This window comes from Globicephala melas, chromosome 5, assembly GCF_963455315.2.
Source record: "Globicephala melas chromosome 5, mGloMel1.2, whole genome shotgun sequence".
Classification (NCBI taxonomy): Eukaryota; Metazoa; Chordata; class Mammalia; order Artiodactyla; family Delphinidae; genus Globicephala; species Globicephala melas.
The window spans coordinates 95,351,716-95,369,974 of record NC_083318.1 but is presented as its reverse complement, the minus strand read 5'-3'; the positions used below and the strand labels follow the sequence as shown (position 1 = coordinate 95,369,974).

Sequence of the window (18,259 nt, the reverse complement as noted above, 5' to 3'; positions counted from 1 at the left end):
CCCAGACCACATTGTCAGCAAACATGCCTGTTAGAAATACTAAGGCACTAAGGTTCCCCAGGAGAGTTTATGCAGATAATTGCTTAAAAGGATTTTATACATATCTATGTACAAGCTAAAAATCTATACTTACTGGAATATGTTTAACTTTACTCGCATTTGAGGACATCTAGGAACAGAGAGAAACAGAAACGTATTTATTATTATACCACTAAAAACACCATTAGGCTGATCTTTTCATTTTTTCATTAGGAAACATCCATTCCTCCCCAAGTAACAAGCAACTTCATTCACTGGTTATGAGTAGAAATAAAATCTATCTATATCAGAAACAAGCAATATGAGGTGAGGACAACATGCCTAGCGAATATTTTTGAGTTCTTATTCTCACTTTGTGCTGGGGTATCTGGCTTCAATTCCCCTCAATACGAAGGACTTTGCAGTCAAGACATCTAAGTTATAAGAGCAAATTCTTGAAACTTATATGGTACTGGAGCATCATGGGGATTTGTGCTTATTTCAAACAACTTGCTTTTGTTTAATTCCACTGGGCTTAATTTACCTCCAAAAATGGACAGGGAAATTAATACTGTGATTGAGAGAGAAAACTTGAGTTCAATATTTACAGAATTTAATCTCCTAAATTCTTAGGAAACAAGGATGACTAAATGATGAAATATCAATATGAAACAAACAATGCCAACAGCATGATAATAACCATAGTAATGATCACATTTTTAAGCTTTCTTATACGCCAGATATTGTTCTAAGTTTATACATATCATCTCAATAGACCAATGAGGGAAGTACTATATTTATCTCTATAACTGAGGATTAAGTAACTTGCCCAAGGTCACAGTCAGTATGTGGCAAAGTAGGGATTTGAACTTAGAGCCTGAATGTTAACCCTATGCAATACTACATGCCCAGCTTATACAAAAAACTGGCAGGTTGACAGATGCAGTTTACCCAAATCGGGAGGAAAAAGGGTATAGGAATCACTTCACAAATCAAAGTACCTAATCCTAATTCTTATAATCCCTTTTTGATTGGTCAATGATGCAATTGTACTTATGATCAACTGGCATCCTTTTAAGAACACATTGAATTTATCAACATTCCAAGAACCCCATGTGGAAAATAAGGGCTATATAAATAGAGCAAATTTGAAGAGATTAAGATAAATATTTTTCCTTTGGGGTATATAATAAAAAAAGTACAGACTTAGGGAGAAATAAAGCTTTAGCTAATAGAGTTTTAGAGGTGGACTACTGCAAAAACCTTCTAAATGGACCACCTACTTCCACTCTCGCCCCCCCTCCGTCACTGGCCCACGTGGCAGCAAAAGTAATCCTTTTGCACGTAAGCCCCATCACAGCACTGTTCTGATCAAAACTGCCCAGAAGCTCCCATCGGCATCAGGGTAAAACCAGGGTCCAGGCTACCTGCTGGATCTCACCTAAACTCCTTTCCCCCTCATTCCTTGCCTCCAGCCAAACTCACTTTCTTGGACATGCCAAGCACACTTCTGCTTCACTGTTTTTTTCAATTTCCTGATCCCTCTTCCTGGTATGTTTCTCCCCCAAGATATCCCTGGCTCGCTCCCTCACTTCCTTCAGGTTTTGCTCAAATTTCTCCTCATGAGAAGACTTCCCCCATCATCTGATGTAAAAGAGCACCTCCCCCGCTCAGTTACTCCCCAGCTGCCTTGTTTTCCAGGCAGCACCCCTCACCACCTGACACGTGTGTTTGTTGTGTGTGTCCCCACGCTAGAACGGAAACTCCCTGAGAGCAGGGACTCTGCATGCTGTGTCGGCTTCTGTATCTCCAATACCGGGAACATAGTAGGTGTGCAATCACGTTCGTTAAACAAATGAATGGGTAAAAGAAATGAGAAGGAAATGCCCCCTTATTAAATTAGTTTTGGATGATTAATTTTTGTTAGTCTTCGGTCATTAGCCTGATACTCACAAATTCTGCATTTTCTTCATATACACAATAACCATTCCTTGAAACGCATTCAGGACAGCATTTTCCATCTAAGTGAATTAATTCTTCACCCTGTAGAAGTAAGGGTTGCACAGGCACATATCAAATTAACATCTCCAGGTAGCAGCGCTGAATTGCGAAGCGGCTGAATTCCCTGACTGGAGTGAAAAACCTTAACCCACCCCTCTCCTTTGGCCCACGGCTTATTCCATCTCCCCTGTGCTATCTTCCTATGAAAAGCCTAGTCAATACAGCTCACCCCTTCCTCCAAGTGCTTTTGCTTTCCAGTTCTGGTGATACTTGTGCATGATTTCCTACCCATGACCAGGAATTCACACGAAGAAGAAGAATGGCCAAGAGTAATGTTATAGTCTTGGAAAGTTATGAGTTTCAGAAAAGGATCAGGCTACCTTAAACATACAAGGCTTGAACTTGTGAGTTGGTTTCATTAACAGTGCTCAAATCAAACCAACACTTTCCCCTGAATACAAAATCAGACACATCCCTATATGCACAGACGAAGTCTCGGGCATAAATTAAGCAGCAGAAGACTAATTTCTATTCAATATTCTGAAACTGTTACCCAGTTCACATAATCACTATTTAAAAAATTATAAGGGGAAGGAAAGACATTCCACACTAGGACAGTAGATATTAAACTTTCAAAGTTATCATGTTAACTTCCCAACATCAATCATTTCAAATTTTTTATTTTTACACAAATAATAAATGCTTACTATAAAAAATTAAACAATTCTGAATTCTATAACTTAGAAAACATAATTTCACTGTAGTCCTACCTCCCGGGGAAGCGGCTATTAAAAATACAAGCTCTATTTACAATTTTTCATATGCATATACTAACATCTAATATCTATAGGCTAAAGAGTATTCTTTAAAGCACTTTCCACTTTCTAAAGATATATCTACTTTCTAAAAGATGGTGATGTTTCTTTACATGAAGACATTATTTAATTTGTGATTTATATTACGTTTGAAGTGCAAAAACCATCATAGGTAAAAATGGAATAATGTAAAATTGCATAAACAGAATAATCACAATATTTTATGTTTAAAAACTCTGTGCACAAAAGAAAAACATAAAATAAAAGCATTAGTTGTCTTTGAATTGTAGCATTATGAATGGACTTTAAAGTCTCTTTTCTATTTCTCAAGTCTTCAATTTTCTAAAATGAATATGTATTATTTTAATGAAGGAAAAGATCCCTTTTAAAAGAAACACAAAAATATATGAATGACTGTAACTTTTTATAGTATGTGAAAAGTTATTTCAAAAAGGAGGGAGTTAGATAGATCACTGTTCCTCAAAATTTCATGCCAACCAGAGGCCAACGGAGAGCAGAGTGTGCTATAAGGAACAGACGTATTTACATATAAATTGTTTTGCAGAAACGTGACAAACCAGCTGGTAATGAAGGCCTAACCCACAAACACAGTGAAATTTGCTTTCAAAGCATATAAAGGGGTTTATAAACATGTAATCTAAGTCACTTAAAGCAATGTTTTGAAACAAGACAGAGTATGTGTACTTCTATTAAAGACGAAATGCATGAGAGATTCTTGAGTGCCCGCTACAATACCTACAGACAGAACTGAAAATGGACCCTGCATCACCCGGATGAGGCAAAGAAGGTAGCTTTTCTGAGTCTTCAAATGCTGCTGTAAATAACAGCAAGCTCTGCTCCTGGGGAACAAGGATGCAGGTTTGGTGAGGTAGGAATTTCTAAATAGATTTGCTATTTATAGACATCTGGATGCCCCAATCTGCATCAGTTCACTGTGGTGGGGAGTTTGCTCTAATTAGCATCTGACTCTGGCTTTGAGAAAAATTGCTTTGTGAAACAAAGCTAACTTTTTTCTTTCTAAGAGGATTCTGCTGCTTAGGCCAGATGGAATTTGCTAACCCCTCTCCACTGAATCACATCAACATTCATCCATCAGACGAAAGACCCTGTTATTCCACTAAGCTGCCCATTGGAAAAGAAAACACTCTTTTGCGGGAATTTCCCTCTGCTGGAGAAAGGAAAGCCACCTCACGTTTACGGCATGCCTACCCTCTTCCGTGCACTTTGCCACAAGCTTTGATCCCCCCATCACTTTATCCCTCATACATGAATGTGAGCTAATAGTCCTTTTAAAAAAAAAAAAGTAAATTGACTTCTTCTTCTGAATTCATGCTCAAAGATAATACTAAATATAGAAACACATGGAAATCGTCATATTGCACTATTCTACTGTTGATTTATTTATGTTTCCAAGTCCAGGAATTTGGTTTTATATATCAAAGACAAGGCTCATGCCACTTTCTCCTTTTTTTAACAAAGAAAAACTTTGCTGATTTCAGTGCAATTCGGAACACTGCTGTTGATAACAGGGCAATAATTATTACAATGGTGCAGATGCACAATTCTGCCTCTTTCTCTAGAGGTTTACTTTTCTGCACCTTTGCGGATGTAGACACACTCAGACTTATTCCATCTTTCGTATGCAAGATTAGAAATCAAATGATCTTGATATATTTTAGAAAAGGCAGAAAGTAGGGCAGAATTGAATAAAAATACTAGTAGCGTACTTTCACTGCTCCCCTTGGCAGATTTAGTCATTTTCTCCAGGTGCTCCTAAGGCATTTAATTCATATTAATTCATAACCATTGATGCCCCTGCAGAGTATAATTTGTTTTGGTATCTGACTTCCACCAAAGCCTGGGAACTCTTGAGATTAAAATGTGCCTTATTCATCTTTTTATCTCCAAGCCAAGCAAAAGTTAGGAAGTTAGTATCCCAGGCTTTCATAAGGTCATTAGCCAGAGCTATTTACAGAAGTATGGCACAGAAGGAAGGCTAAGGGATATTTGTGTAAGATTCAATTTTGGTTAAAATTTCACCTCTGGTAGTATATCCAGTTTAGAACCCAGTGCCTTAAAACAAAATATGGGTATGTGCTAGTTGATTCAAGATCTGCAGAAATAGACTGACTAAAGGCATTAGAAGTCCTCAATTCATAAAAGAGAAGATGGAGGGCTTCCCTGGTGGCGCAGTGGTTGAGAGTCCACCTGCCGATGCAGGGGACACGGGTTCGTGCCCCGGTCTGGGAGGATACCCCATGCTGCGGAGCGGCTGGGCCCGTGAGCCATGGCCGCTGAGCCTGCGCGTCCGGAGCCTGTGCTCCGCAACGGGAGAGGCCACAGCAGTGAGAGGCCCGCGTACCGAAAAAAAAAAAAAAGAGAAGATGGATAAGACTGGGAGGAGGATGAGTTGGGACGAGATAGTGTTATGGGGTGGCTTGGGGAACCTGGAGGCCCTTTCCACGTACTGAAGCAGCTGCTCCCCATTTTCCTAAGAACAGAGGACAGGAACTGGCTTATGCTACCAAAGGCAGGAGCCATGGAAGACTGGCAGGTACTTGGAAATGCATTACATTGGGGATAGCGGGTCAAATTATTTTCTGTGCCTGAGACTCTCTGTTTAGACTTGACTGAAAATAGGTGGCTTAAAGGACCTACCCTACCAGGATCCCTCTCCCAGATTTTCCATAAACCCTGGGATATTAGACACATTAAAACCTTGGAAATAACCCAGCATCCTCTGGGCAGACTACCGAGGCCAGGAAGCTCAGCCTCAGCCCGAGAGCGAGGGAGACAGAAAAGGGCCCTGACTAGGGTTTTTCTCATCTTCATCCAACCATTCTGATTCCCCTGACCTAAAGAAAGAAAAGCAATGAAAAGGCATGTAGAGGGAAATAAATCTGCAAAAAAAGCAGGACCCTCTTTACCTACATGTGTCTTCGCTCTACCAAGACACAGAAGTAGAAGGCAACATGAAAAAGAACTCTGTCGCTGACAGCCCTGTTTGAATGGCTGTTCCTCTTCGGGAACCGTGTTAAGAGGAGCTGAGGCGTGGGGGAGAAGTAGAAAGAAAAATGCCTTCACAGACACCCAGCGCTTCAGATCGTCCAAGTTTCCCTCATCGACTCAAGTTCACAACCCCGCGGGAAACTGGTGGGGCAGATAGGAGTGGCGAGGGAGAAGGAGACAGCTCTAAAAGCAGTTTGTTGTGCAGCGGATCAAAATCGGGTGCAAAGGGGAAAAAAAGCCATCTCCCCACAGTATACATCTATAGTCCAAACAGAGGCTACCTTGTTAGAAGATTCTAGAAATTCTGCAGACAGCAGAAGTCAACAGAGGTCAACAGAGTTAATTATTTATGAGGTCTCCCTCCCTGTCTCTTTAAAACAAAAACAATGACAAAAACACATTTCATTTTCTTTCCCGATGGATTCACAGGAGCCGCCTCTAGGTGTTGGCTCTCCTTTCTGCTAAACACTGCCAGCGGGGCCTGCAACAGAAGCCGGGCCACCGGAGCACCTGCGGACTCTGTTTCACAGCCAGAGCGAGCTGGGCGGCCACCAGCAGTGAGGCCCAGCTGTGCTGACTGATAGGCTAATGTCCCATGTCATCCCTTCCAGTCCATGTCTCTGGCTCAGGGCTTCCCATCTGACCAGATGCACTGAGAGCTAAAAGCTCCAGGAGGCTGCTCCAAATCAGTCTAAACAAAGAGTGGCATTTACTTTACACCACAGAAGCCTCAATGCTAAAAGCCTCCTTGAAGTTGATCGTACAACCTGGTCGTCCCCTCTGCTGCCGAGAGGGAAGGGACAGGTGAGGGACCACCCATCCCGCTGGAGACAGCCTTACAGTCCAGACAGAGATGCCTTCGTTTCTTACCTGGGCACACTCCACTTTGGCACACTCCCCAGTCCGGCAGGTCACTTGGCCACGGTCACACGTGCAGAACTCACAGGCCGAGCCCTTCCATATTTCATCCTGGTACCGCACAAGCCCCCCATGCGAGCAGCTTCCAGCAGGAGACACACAGTCCTCGCAGCATCGCCCATGACGCTGAGCCCTCCTCTGACCCTGAGGAAACAGAGAGAACGGCAGGGAAAGGGCAGGGGTCAGGAGGGCGCGAAAACATCCGACCTGATGCGGCAGAAGGACATAAAACACCAACTCTGTGTGCTGTTTTCTTCCCCCACCTAACCCAGCTGAGGCACGTTCCCCTTCCCCTCCCCCTCCTTCCTGGGAAGCAGGTCCTTCCTGCTTCCGAGCATCATAAAAACTTTTGATTCCCTCAAAGGACACACTGGACTAAGAGATGCATTTCCTCAATGACCCCGAATAAAGGTTCAAAAATCAAGCTACACACTCTCAAATACCTTTTCGCATCTTAACAGAGGGCAGGCCTGTTTGTGGCACCTGACCTCACCCCGGTCACATATACACGTGGTGCAGGCATTTTCACTCCACTGCTCACCATGCTGAGTGAAGAAAAGAAACGAAAAAGTGGAAAATCAAATGTCACATATATCAAGTAGAAACACAAGGCACATGACACAATTTTTTATCATAGTTTTTAATTGAGCCATATCGAATGTGCTCCTGAGAAATAATATCATCTAGGCAGCAAGAGGCTCTAAGAAAAAAAGTCAATCCATGTCCAAAGAGAACTTGGGATTCGTTTGCATCCAACTATATTCATTCCACAGATGCCTTGAGGGCCTGCTCTCTGCCAGACACACAGAGGGCCTGGAACATCAAGATTAATAGGAAGACCCTGTTTGCTGGCTACTCGATGGTCATTCTTTAGCTCTTCTTTGCTGGGAGACCCAGTTCTCACTGCTACACACTCACGTTCCCAGCTTCCCCTGCAGCCAGTGCACAGACTTGGTCCCAGTCCCAACGGAGGGGACCTCAGGGGAAGTGTGCTAAGAGCAGTAGAGGTTGAGGAAAAGACTCTTCTCCCCCATAAAAGAAGAAAAGTCCACCCCTTTCTTCCACCAGGCTTTAGTCATGACTGGTTGAGGACAAGCTGCCTGAAGCTGTGGAAGCCACACTGGGGCATGAGGTGACAAGACAGAAAGCAAACGCCAACATGCTGAGGACGGCAGGGTGGAAAGATCGGAAGAGTGAAAATTCTTGGCAACGTCATTGAGACCTGGATTGATCAACCCTGCAACTGTCCCACCTCTGGGCTTCTTGTTATATGAGATAATAAATGTTTCATTTTAGCTACTTTTAGAGGAGCATTTCTGTTGCTTGCAGCCAAGGACACCATAACAGGTATAGAGGCTCTCTCTTCCAGAAGAAATTAATCTAGCACATATGTGGCTACTGTATTGGACAGCTCAGATCTAATATATACAAAAATCCTTTCCCCATTAGTTATTTTCATTTACACTTCAAGGGACCCATCTAGAATTTGTGTCATCCATCCCCTAATACTCAGTTCCAGATTCTCCACTGAGAGTCAAAAATCCCAATTTCTATTTGGTTTTCCTTAGAATGACCAGCAAACAAGGGAAGCAGATGGGTTAATTTTTTATATATTCTTTGCTTTCGAATAATGTAACCTTCTTTTGGCTCAGCTAGGCAGTCCCAAGTCAGAACATTCATTCATTCAACTTGTTGCACTTACTTTTATTTAGTACCTACTATGTGTTGGGTAGTTAGCTAGACTGCCCCAATAGTACTTTCAAGTTTTCAGGGTCCACCCCCCCCAGCTTCTTGCCCTTTTCCCTCTCTCACCTTCCACTCCCATGCTCCCGGTCCCACTGTAAGGCAGGGGGACACTGTCTCTGGATATCAGTGCCTAAAAGCCAACCAAAGCAGGCAGACATTCCCAGAGCCTCCAACATAAGTGTAAACTGACAGTAACCAATGACAGTCTTTTTTCCCTTCAAGATGTGTGAACAGTAAGTTCACCAAGGTTCATGAACCAGGTACCGCCTGCCAGCACATTCTTTTGTATTTCTAATCCCCTCCGATTTAATTTTTTCACAAAGGCTTCCCATGAAGAGAAGAAAAAAGCCGTTTATGAACTGAGTTACTAATCCTGGCAAAGAGTCAGATGTGGGTGGGGGAGGTATGGTGGTTAGAAGGGCAGAGGGCAGATGTGTAAGAATGGATGTCAAAACACCTACATGGGGCACATCAAAGCTTACCTCGTAAACTCGGCCAGCTGCAGAGCAGGATCGCAAAGAGCACTGTGGACAACATTTTCCAGGGACTCGGACCACAGTTTCATCCTTGACACCCCAAAAACAGTCCATCAAAAGGCAGTATTAATAAAATCCACAACAGTAGGAAAATTTCACTCACAGCCAACTCAATCATGTGCCTCAAAGCCTCCAGAAACAGCAATTTCCTCTCATTTAATATTTATTAGTCACCTGGTGCTTTGATAAGAATGAGCACTTTTCAGGGCAGTGTGACTCTTAAGAAGTTTGCACATTCCTCAAGTCCCATCCACTTCTAAGAACAAACAAAAGCACAACTAATAACAATAATAATAGTACTTCGTGTTTGCCAGGTACTGTTTTAAGTGTTTTACATGACCCTGTAAAGTAGATGCTCTTATCCCACCTTCACAAACAAGAAAATTAAAGATCAGAGAGGTTGTGTGACTTGTCTGAGGTCACAGAGCTGACCTGGTAATAGTAAATGGTTGGCAGAGGGACTTCAGGGCATCAACCATTCAACACTTGAGAACATTTACCCTCCTGCTGAGTCACTGCTAATCTCAAAGTGAAGGTATCCCTCCCTTGATAAACTACCTCACTATTCTTTTGCATCTGTATGGGAATCCACACGTTTATATATACGCATTAGGAGGTCCTTAACATGAAAAAAAATCAGTCATGCCCCTAGATATCTAGGAATAAGCCAGTGCAGAGAAATGTGGGTGACAAACACTGAATGCCCAAAGAACCCCTACCGCCTTATTCCTACAGTTTCAGCTCTACCACCTGCACCTCCAGAATATTAGACACTTTGTCACCACTGCCCTAAGAATTTTCACAGCAACAATCTCCTCGTTAATGCCAAAGAAGCAGCTTCTCACTTTGACATCACCACAGCCTTTTGAATGGAAGGAAGGTAGGCAAATTAAAGCCAAGAGAAGGAGGATTAGAATAAACCGAGTTTCAGTGACTAAGAAGTGGTAGATCTTATACAGAAGATACCTCCTGAAGAGTTAGCTGCACTTTCTCTTACAAAAAGCAGAGAATGAGATTTCATTATCGTGGTTTGCTGTGGAATTCCCTCGGCAAGAAAAGAAGGCTGGTGTACTTTGGGGCATGTGTGTAGGGGGGTGTCAAGTAACCTTAATTTTTCATGGAAAGTTCCAGTCATGCTTTAGTGGCTTTTTAAACCCAATTATATATGATCAGCTAGATTAATGCATTCCTATCTAATAGGAATTTATTTCAAACACCTGAATCACTGGAATTCACACGACAACTGTTTTCTCTGCTTTAGGTTACCTTATTTCTTTATAATTCTGTAAAAATATTATGACCATTGATGTTTAATAGAGTATGTGAAAACTGGACATGCGTTGAAGTCATTGAGCATTTCTTGACCTCAGAACTCTTGAGTTTAATGAAATATCAGTGAGGAAGTAAAAATAAAGGTATATCTGATGTCATACTCACTATTCAGTAAGTTTATGGAAGGAAACAATGAACGTTTACAACGTTAAGTAAACAGGGGACAAATGTCATGATCACTAATCTTGAACAGAAATATAGAGGTAGTATGAATCTATCTTAACCAGCATGGAGTAAACCCAAGGACAGGGGCAGAGTCAACTGGAGAGTGGGAGGTATGGGTGGCAGATAACTACCTGTGTAGAGGCTGGTACAGGAAAATCAAGTTTCCGATTCTTACTGGCAATAATTATGTATTTCATTGACAGAAACAAAACCTTTCTTCACAAACAGAGCCCAAAAAGGGCAGGGAGGAAAAGCATTTAAAGAGAAAATATCCCATTACGTGAGAGAACTTCCTGACTGAGAATTGAGACCCCATCTGGTCTGGTGTTTTATAAGCAGGACTGGAGAGGCAAGTAAGAAGAAGGTGAGCAGCAAAGTGGGTTAGAGAAACGGGAAAGGCGTTTTAGCTGTACATTTTTGTGGCTATCATACACTTGAATCCTATTATTCTGGTCTTCGTGGATTTGCCCTTCCAAACCTACAGACTACCCAGGGGCTAGTACGCTAGGGACTGATGACCAAACCCAGCCCACCACCAATTTCCATAAACTTTGACTGGAATGCAGCCACATCCATGCATGTACGTATTATCTATGGGTGTCTTTGTGCTATAATGGCAGAGTTGAGAAGCTGTTCCAACTATATGGCACACAAAGCTGCAAATGTTCACTCTCTGGCTCTTTACAGAAGAAGTTTGCCAACCCCGTGTCTAATATGGTACCCTCAGTAATCACAGGAGTTCAATGCCAAAATAAAGTAAGACTAATATCATTACAATTTCGGGTAGGACCACCATTAAGGATATACAGTTGACCCTTGAACAATGCAGAGGTTAGGGGAGCTGACCTCCACACAGCTGAAAATCCGAATATAATTTATAGTCAGCCCTAGGTATCCACGGTTCCTCCACGTCTGTGGTTCCGCATCCGTGGATTCAACCAACCATGGATCGTGTAGTACTGTACTGTTTACTATTGAAAAAAATCCATATATAAGTGGACCCACATATTTCGAACCACGTTGCTCGAGGGTCAACTGATTGAATTATGGTTTTCCATATTCCTTAAATAAAAATACTTATGACAAAGTTTATAGCATGTTATGGCTCACAGCTCTTGACAAAATATCTTCTCCTGTAACACCTCTGAAGGTATAAAAATGAGATGAAAATTCTACCACCAAAAAGTAGAACAGCCAACCTCCTACCATTGCCGAGGAAGTCCCACTGACCATAAGACTTTCTGTGGCCTTTCTTTGCTTTATAAACCAAAACAGAAATAAGAACCATCATTTCTTCCCAACTCTCTGCCTTCCAATATCAAACACAACATGGGTTTGTCCCCTTAGTGTGCGGCCACTGCAGTTTGAAGCCATTAGAGTGCCATCCTGGCCTTTCAACTCCCTCGATGTCTTTCTACCTAATCAGAGCCCATGATGTAAAAAAAAAAAAAAAAAAAGGAAAACAAAACAAAAAGAGTGGGAAGTATGTGTGTTGGGGGAGGTGGAGGAAGTGATGAAAAGTGGGGAAGAAGACACCCAAATGTAAAGCACAGAGTCACTGAGAAACATGGCGAGAACCCTTGCAAATTGGGGATTACAGTTTTACATTTCATGAATTCAAAATGCAAGAGGGTTGGGCAGTGGAGAGAGAAAAATATCTGATCTCAGTACAACAGAGCTACACTAAATGAAAACCTACCAGACCCTTGGTTGAGGAAACACACACCTTTCTTAGCACCTGGCAATGGATCCAAGAAAGGCAATTAGCCAAGGGCAGGCTGCTTACCCTTGCAGCTTTCAAGCACTGGGTATGGACAGATTTCTCTTGACCAAGGCTGAGTAAACAGAAAGAAAAGAACTTGGGGGAAAAACTCTAAAGAGCAATAGAAAGTAATAACATTCTGAAGATGCACAGAAAGAACAGATTTCTGAAAACTAAGTACTGCAGGATCTAAAATAAAAGATTTAAAAGCCATTTTGCAACTTCAGTAAGATAGAAGAAAATGCAGTCTTTATTAAATAGAAGGAAGAAGCGATAAAGAAAGAAAAAGCATTGGGGTTAAAAAAAGATGAACCAGTGATAGGAGAAATAAGGACGAATTAAAAGAAAATTAAAGGAAAACCATCAAATTAAAATCTATACTGGAGGCAGTAAACACAAACTCAAGAAGCTCTCTCCATAATGCAGAGGAAAGACACAAAAGTGAAAATGATGAGAGAGAAAGTGACCAAGGCAGGGGAGCAATCTAAGAATCATAGGTGTTTCTGAAGAAATGAGAATAATTGGAACAGACATGACTAATCAAAGCCGTAACTAAAGAAAACATTTCACACCTGGAATATAGACTGAAAGGGCTTCACAGTATTCTAGGCAAACTATGTGAAAAGACACCTCACTTGGAAATATCCTGGGAAAATGTTTTAAATATAAAGATGAAGAAACATCCTGCAAGAATTCAACAGAGTAAACTAACTGAATGTAACAGAATAGAAAGCAGAAAAACCTCAGGCTCCTCCATGGCACTAAATTCCAGGATTTAATGGAACAGAGTTTACAGGGTTGATACGGGAAAAGATTATAATCTCCTTAAATTGTAGACCCCTACAAATTGTCTTTCATGAATGTAGGCAAAACAGAAAATAATTCTCAAACACTTAGTGGCTCAGAAGACACACCAATTTTTATCTTTTTTAAAAAACTCTGAAGATGAAGTTCAATTCACTTAGATTAACCAATATTGGGAATGGGAAAATTGTAGTATTAAAAAAACTGATGGGAGAAAATATTTGCAAATGAAACAACAGACAAAGGATTAATCTCCAAAATATACAAACAGCTCATGGAGCTCAATATCAAAAAAACAAACAATCCAGTCAAAAAATGGGCAGAAGACCTAAATAGACATTTCACCAAGGAAGATATACAGATGGCCAAGAGGTACATGAAAAGATGCTCAACATCACTAATTATTAGAGAAATGCAAATCAAAAATACAATGAGGTATCACCTCGTGCCAGCCAGAACGGCCATTATCAAAAAAGCTAGAAACAATAAATGCTGGAGAGGGTGTGGTGAAAAGGGAACCCTCCTGCACTGTTGGTGGGAATGTAAATTGATACAGCCACTGTGGAGAACAGTATGGAGGTTCCTTAGGAAACTAAAAATAGAACTACCATATGACCCAGCAATCCCACTACTGGGCATATACCCTGAGAAAACCATAATTCAAAGAGAGACATGCACCACAATGTTCACTGCAGCACTATTTACAATAGCCAGGACATGGAACCAACCTAACTGTCCATCAACAGATGAATGGATGAAGAAGACGTGGCACATGTATACAATGGAATATTACTCAGCCATAAAAAGAAATGAAATTGAGTTATTTGTAGTGAGGTGGATGCACCTAGAGTCTGTCATACAGAGTGAAGTAAGTCAGAAAGAGAAAAACAAATACCATATGCTAACACACATATATGGAATCTAAAAAAAAAATGGTACTGATGAACCTAGTTGCAGGGCAGGAATAAAGAGGTAGACATAGAGAAAGGACTTGATGACATGGGGTGGGAGGGCGAAGCTGGGGCAAAGTGAGAGTAGCATCGACGTATATATACACTACCGAATGTAAAATAGTTGGCTGGTGGGAAGCTGCAGCATAGCACAGGGGGATGGGCTCTGTGCTTTGCGATGACCTAGAAGGGTGGGATAGAGAGGATAGGAGGGAGGCTCAAAAGGGAGGGGATGTGGGGACATGTGTATACATATGGCTGATTCGCTTTGTTGTGCAACAGAAACTAACAAGGTACTGTGAAGCAATTATACTCCAATAAAGATGTATTTAAAAAAAATTGGTGATAATAGTATCAGGAAGAACTCTCATCAGACTGAACATTTTAATGAGCCTACAAAAATGTGGATGGTCTAGGGCTCTGTTCACAAGGCATCTGAACAGAAGCTGAAGGCAAGCAATTTCAGCATGAATTTACATCACACACTAAGGGAGCAACCCCTTATTTGAACACAGGAATTTCTCCTTTTGTCAGAGATGATCACTAATTCCTAACATCTGATTATAACTATGCAAACAAATATATCCACATTTGCCTACCAAAAAATTGGAATGAATTCCAAAAGAAATTCTATTGTGATCTTTTGGAATGGTGGAAATATGGAAGATCATTTCCTTCTCTGCTTTTCCGCTTTTTGCAAACTTTCCTTAAGGAATACAGATTCCTTTTACAATCTAAAAAACACTTTATGGGCTTCCCTGGTGGCGCAGTGGTTGAGAGTCCGCCTGCCGATGCAGAGGGTGCGGGTTTGTGCCCCAGTCCAGGAAGATCCCACATACCGCAGAGCGGCTGGGCCCGTGAGCCATGGCCGCTGAGCCTGCGCGTCTGGAGCCTGTGCTCCGCAATGGGAGAGGCCACAACAGTGAAAGGCCCGCGTACTGCAAAAAAAAAAAAACAAACAAACAAAAACACTTTATATTAAAAATCAAATTTTTCTAAAGCTCAACACCTGGAAATGCATTTCTTCTGATGAGCTTGTGTTTTTTTTAAATGAATGAGTTTTAAAAAATGAATGAGTTAACACATATAAAAGGCTTGCAATCATGCTCAATGACGTGAGCAACTATTGTTTTGTGATTATTATTATACATAAATGATATGTAACTCATCATTTTGGGAGGCGATACAGTGTAATGGTTAAAAATATGTCAGGTGTGGTCTGTTGAGGTTGTCATGTATAACTGCCTAGGTTAGAAGCAATGACAGTTCATAACTGTGGTACCTTGAGCAAATTATTTAAACTCTGTATCTCAGTTTTATCTACTATAACGTGGGATGATAATAATAGTTCCTACTTCACAGTGTTGTTACGCAAATTAAAAGCTCTTAAAATTAATGATTAGCACATAATATATGCCCCCAGTGTGGGGATGGTGATGGGAAGATGGTGGCGGTGAGAATGTTTCCAACAAAGGTGCTAATTCTACAGCACCTCTTTATATCATCAGAACACCCAATGGTTAATAGTGATATTAAATGAAGAAAAATGGTTTAAATAGTCTGACAGTTGGGTTTTTTTTTTTTTTTTTTTTTTTTTTTGCGGTACGCGGGCCCCTCACTGTTGTGGCCTCTCCCAGCCACTCCACGGCATGTGGGATCTTCCTGGACCGGGGCACGAACCCGCGTCCCCTGCCTCGGCAGGCGGACTCTCAACCACTGCGCCACCAGGGAAGCCCAGTTGGGTATTTTTTAATGTCAAGGCAAAACTATAGACTTGATGCAAGAGTGATTAAGATCAATCTATTTCCAAGATTTCAGAATGCTTGCATAGCAATTAGCTCTCACGTATGGCAACAAATTTCATCTTTTTAAGTTAAACAATGCAAACTATAAGTGAGTCCTGTTTGAAGCCAGAATTTATCTTTAACGTTTTTTTAGAATGGGAACCAGTACTTTCAATTATTACAAGCTAACCTCTGATATGCACTCAGGGTTAAGTTTTTAAAGACTTAAAGCAGAAGGTTCACAATGAAGTGTTTCCTCTATCCATCCTCCCACCTCCCTTATTGTAATGGTGGCAAACTGCTTAATTAACCTTCTTACACAAGGGGACTAAAGCCTGGAATGTGTGAATCAAAATGCCCCAACACTACAATATCTTCTGAATGTAAGATATTATGCAACTCTACCAAGAAACTCATTTGTAATCTGAAAGCTAGGACAAGACTTTGTGATGAATTGAGAGGTATGACATGTGTGCAGTAGTTGCTGTAGTGTGGGTAATACAATCTAGTCTTTAAATTGATACATTTTCCCTTTATTTGGCATTTAGCATTTCTTGCCTAATTGCCTTTTGTCTGCCTTTAAAAATATTGCCCAATTGTCACAGTATGCCATGTTATTGATTTTGTTTTATTTGTCACAAAGTACTGCTCTGTATCAACTGAATGTTGGCTTCCAGCTTTTTCTTAGATCGAAAAATGAGCTATTTTTCAACTGGAGGCAAACTCCTTTCATGGTTATCTGTCAACCGCTAAGAAACATCTATAGGAGCTACTGGAAGAAGAAAAAACTATAAAATACCATGTACACCAAATTTATTTGCAATTGATTTTCTATTGTATATCTGTGTGAAGAGCCTAATGTTGTGAAAATCAGATCAGCTTTAAATGAAGAACAAGGTCCCCCTATTTTAAACCTCCCTGGAGAAAATCCTTTCATAATTTGAATCATTATCTAATAAAAATTAAATAAGGCACATCTGGATAATCAGGTTCAAAGACATGCATACGTCTTTAAAAAGCAGACTATACCTATGCATTGAAAAACAATAACAACCCTGATCATCTTACTGAATTTTCCAGATGTTCAGCTTCACATTTTTGGAACATCTGCAACTAGAGTTTGGCGGGCTTCTTTATGTGTACCCTGAAGGCTCAGTTTCATTATGTAACAATTAGCCTAAATGGCTGGTAATTAGACCTATCTGTAGCATCTAAGGGTAAAAGAAATCTCTCAGGGGTGGTCTCTAAAAGTATAAGGAAAATAAAACCGCCTTTGCTTCTTGTTCTCAGTACTTCCGAGGTCTGCCTGACAAAATCTCAGAAGAGACTCCAAGTTCCTGAACAGTGAAGTTAACAGCCTGTGAAGGATCCATTCTGAGGCTGCCTTCCTTACCTGGTTACAAAACAGAGGATGACACTGAGCTGCGAAGCACTGGGCGACCCCGTTTCTACACACACACTTGGCGCACTGACTCAATGGCCAGTCCTCCCCATCCTGAAACACACGGCCTTCGTAGGAACAGGGTTCTGGAAGGTCAGAGCAATAAGGATTACTGGGGGGATTGCACTTGCTGATCCCAGAGCTGACTGCATGCGTGTGTGGCCAGTGCAGTCACACAGGGCCCTGTGCTCAGGGGCGCAGTGCAAACAACGGAGCCCCATGCTTGGGGTATTGCTCTGCAGTCACTGTATGGAGTGCTTAACTTTCTCTCTGAGTTTCATAAGTGAAGTCTGGTGTGACAGGTAGCATGTGCGACAGGTAGCATGTGCTAGGGGTTTGGGGTCTCACTCATGCGTGGCCCTACCTCCCCGCTGCCTCCTTGCCTTCTGGGTTCTCAGGAGCCTGACCCCAAATCCATGCCCAGTGAAAGCTGCCACCCTCCAACCATAGCAGGGACCTGGGTGTGGGTGGCTGGGGAGTGCATGTACCCTAAGCACCAAGTAGCGGGGGGACTCGGGGCACCTGTGCGGGGGGCGGTCTTACCCACCCAGCGAATATCCCCGTGCCTTAGGGAGTGTGACATGAATAATAAATTAAAAACAGGACAGGTTGCAAAAGCCATGGAAGAAAATAAAAGCTTTTTCCCCCTGCTTTTTGAACAAAGGGCCCTGCATTTTTATTATGCACCCAGTAAATCATGGAGTTGGTGCTGGCTGATCCTCTCATCTCTCCAGGCAAAATGCTCCCAATAGATCTTTCTCATGGACAGCCAACAAGAAAGCACCCTAAAATGTAAGAAAGGAGCCCACAAACCCAGACAGCCCACTCTCTACCCTATCCCTAAACTCTGTTGTTGGAGCATTTTTACTTGTAGGGTTATTTGGCCCAAAGCAGCTGCCCGTCCTTTTCTGGTGGATGACATCTGAAATGCATGAGGAATGCATTCTACTTTCATCC

The 18,259-nt window shown here is 41.7% G+C and overlaps 1 protein-coding gene across 2 annotated transcripts in view; it reads right to left on the bottom strand.

Moving 5' to 3' along the window:
- FRAS1 (Fraser extracellular matrix complex subunit 1) overlaps positions 1-18,259 on the bottom strand; it is a 465,438-nt gene that overhangs the window by 249,175 nt on the left and 198,004 nt on the right. For both annotated transcript variants that reach the window (XM_030877950.2, XM_060299521.1), the window contains 6 exons: positions 17,255-17,388; positions 9,011-9,094; positions 7,226-7,327; positions 6,735-6,926; positions 1,972-2,061; positions 134-169 (listed from right to left, as the gene is read on the bottom strand). In XM_030877950.2, coding sequence (XP_030733810.2) covers positions 134-169; positions 1,972-2,061; positions 6,735-6,926; positions 7,226-7,327; positions 9,011-9,094; positions 17,255-17,388 — 638 coding nt within the window. The remainder of the gene's footprint in view (positions 1-133; positions 170-1,971; positions 2,062-6,734; positions 6,927-7,225; positions 7,328-9,010; positions 9,095-17,254; positions 17,389-18,259) is intronic.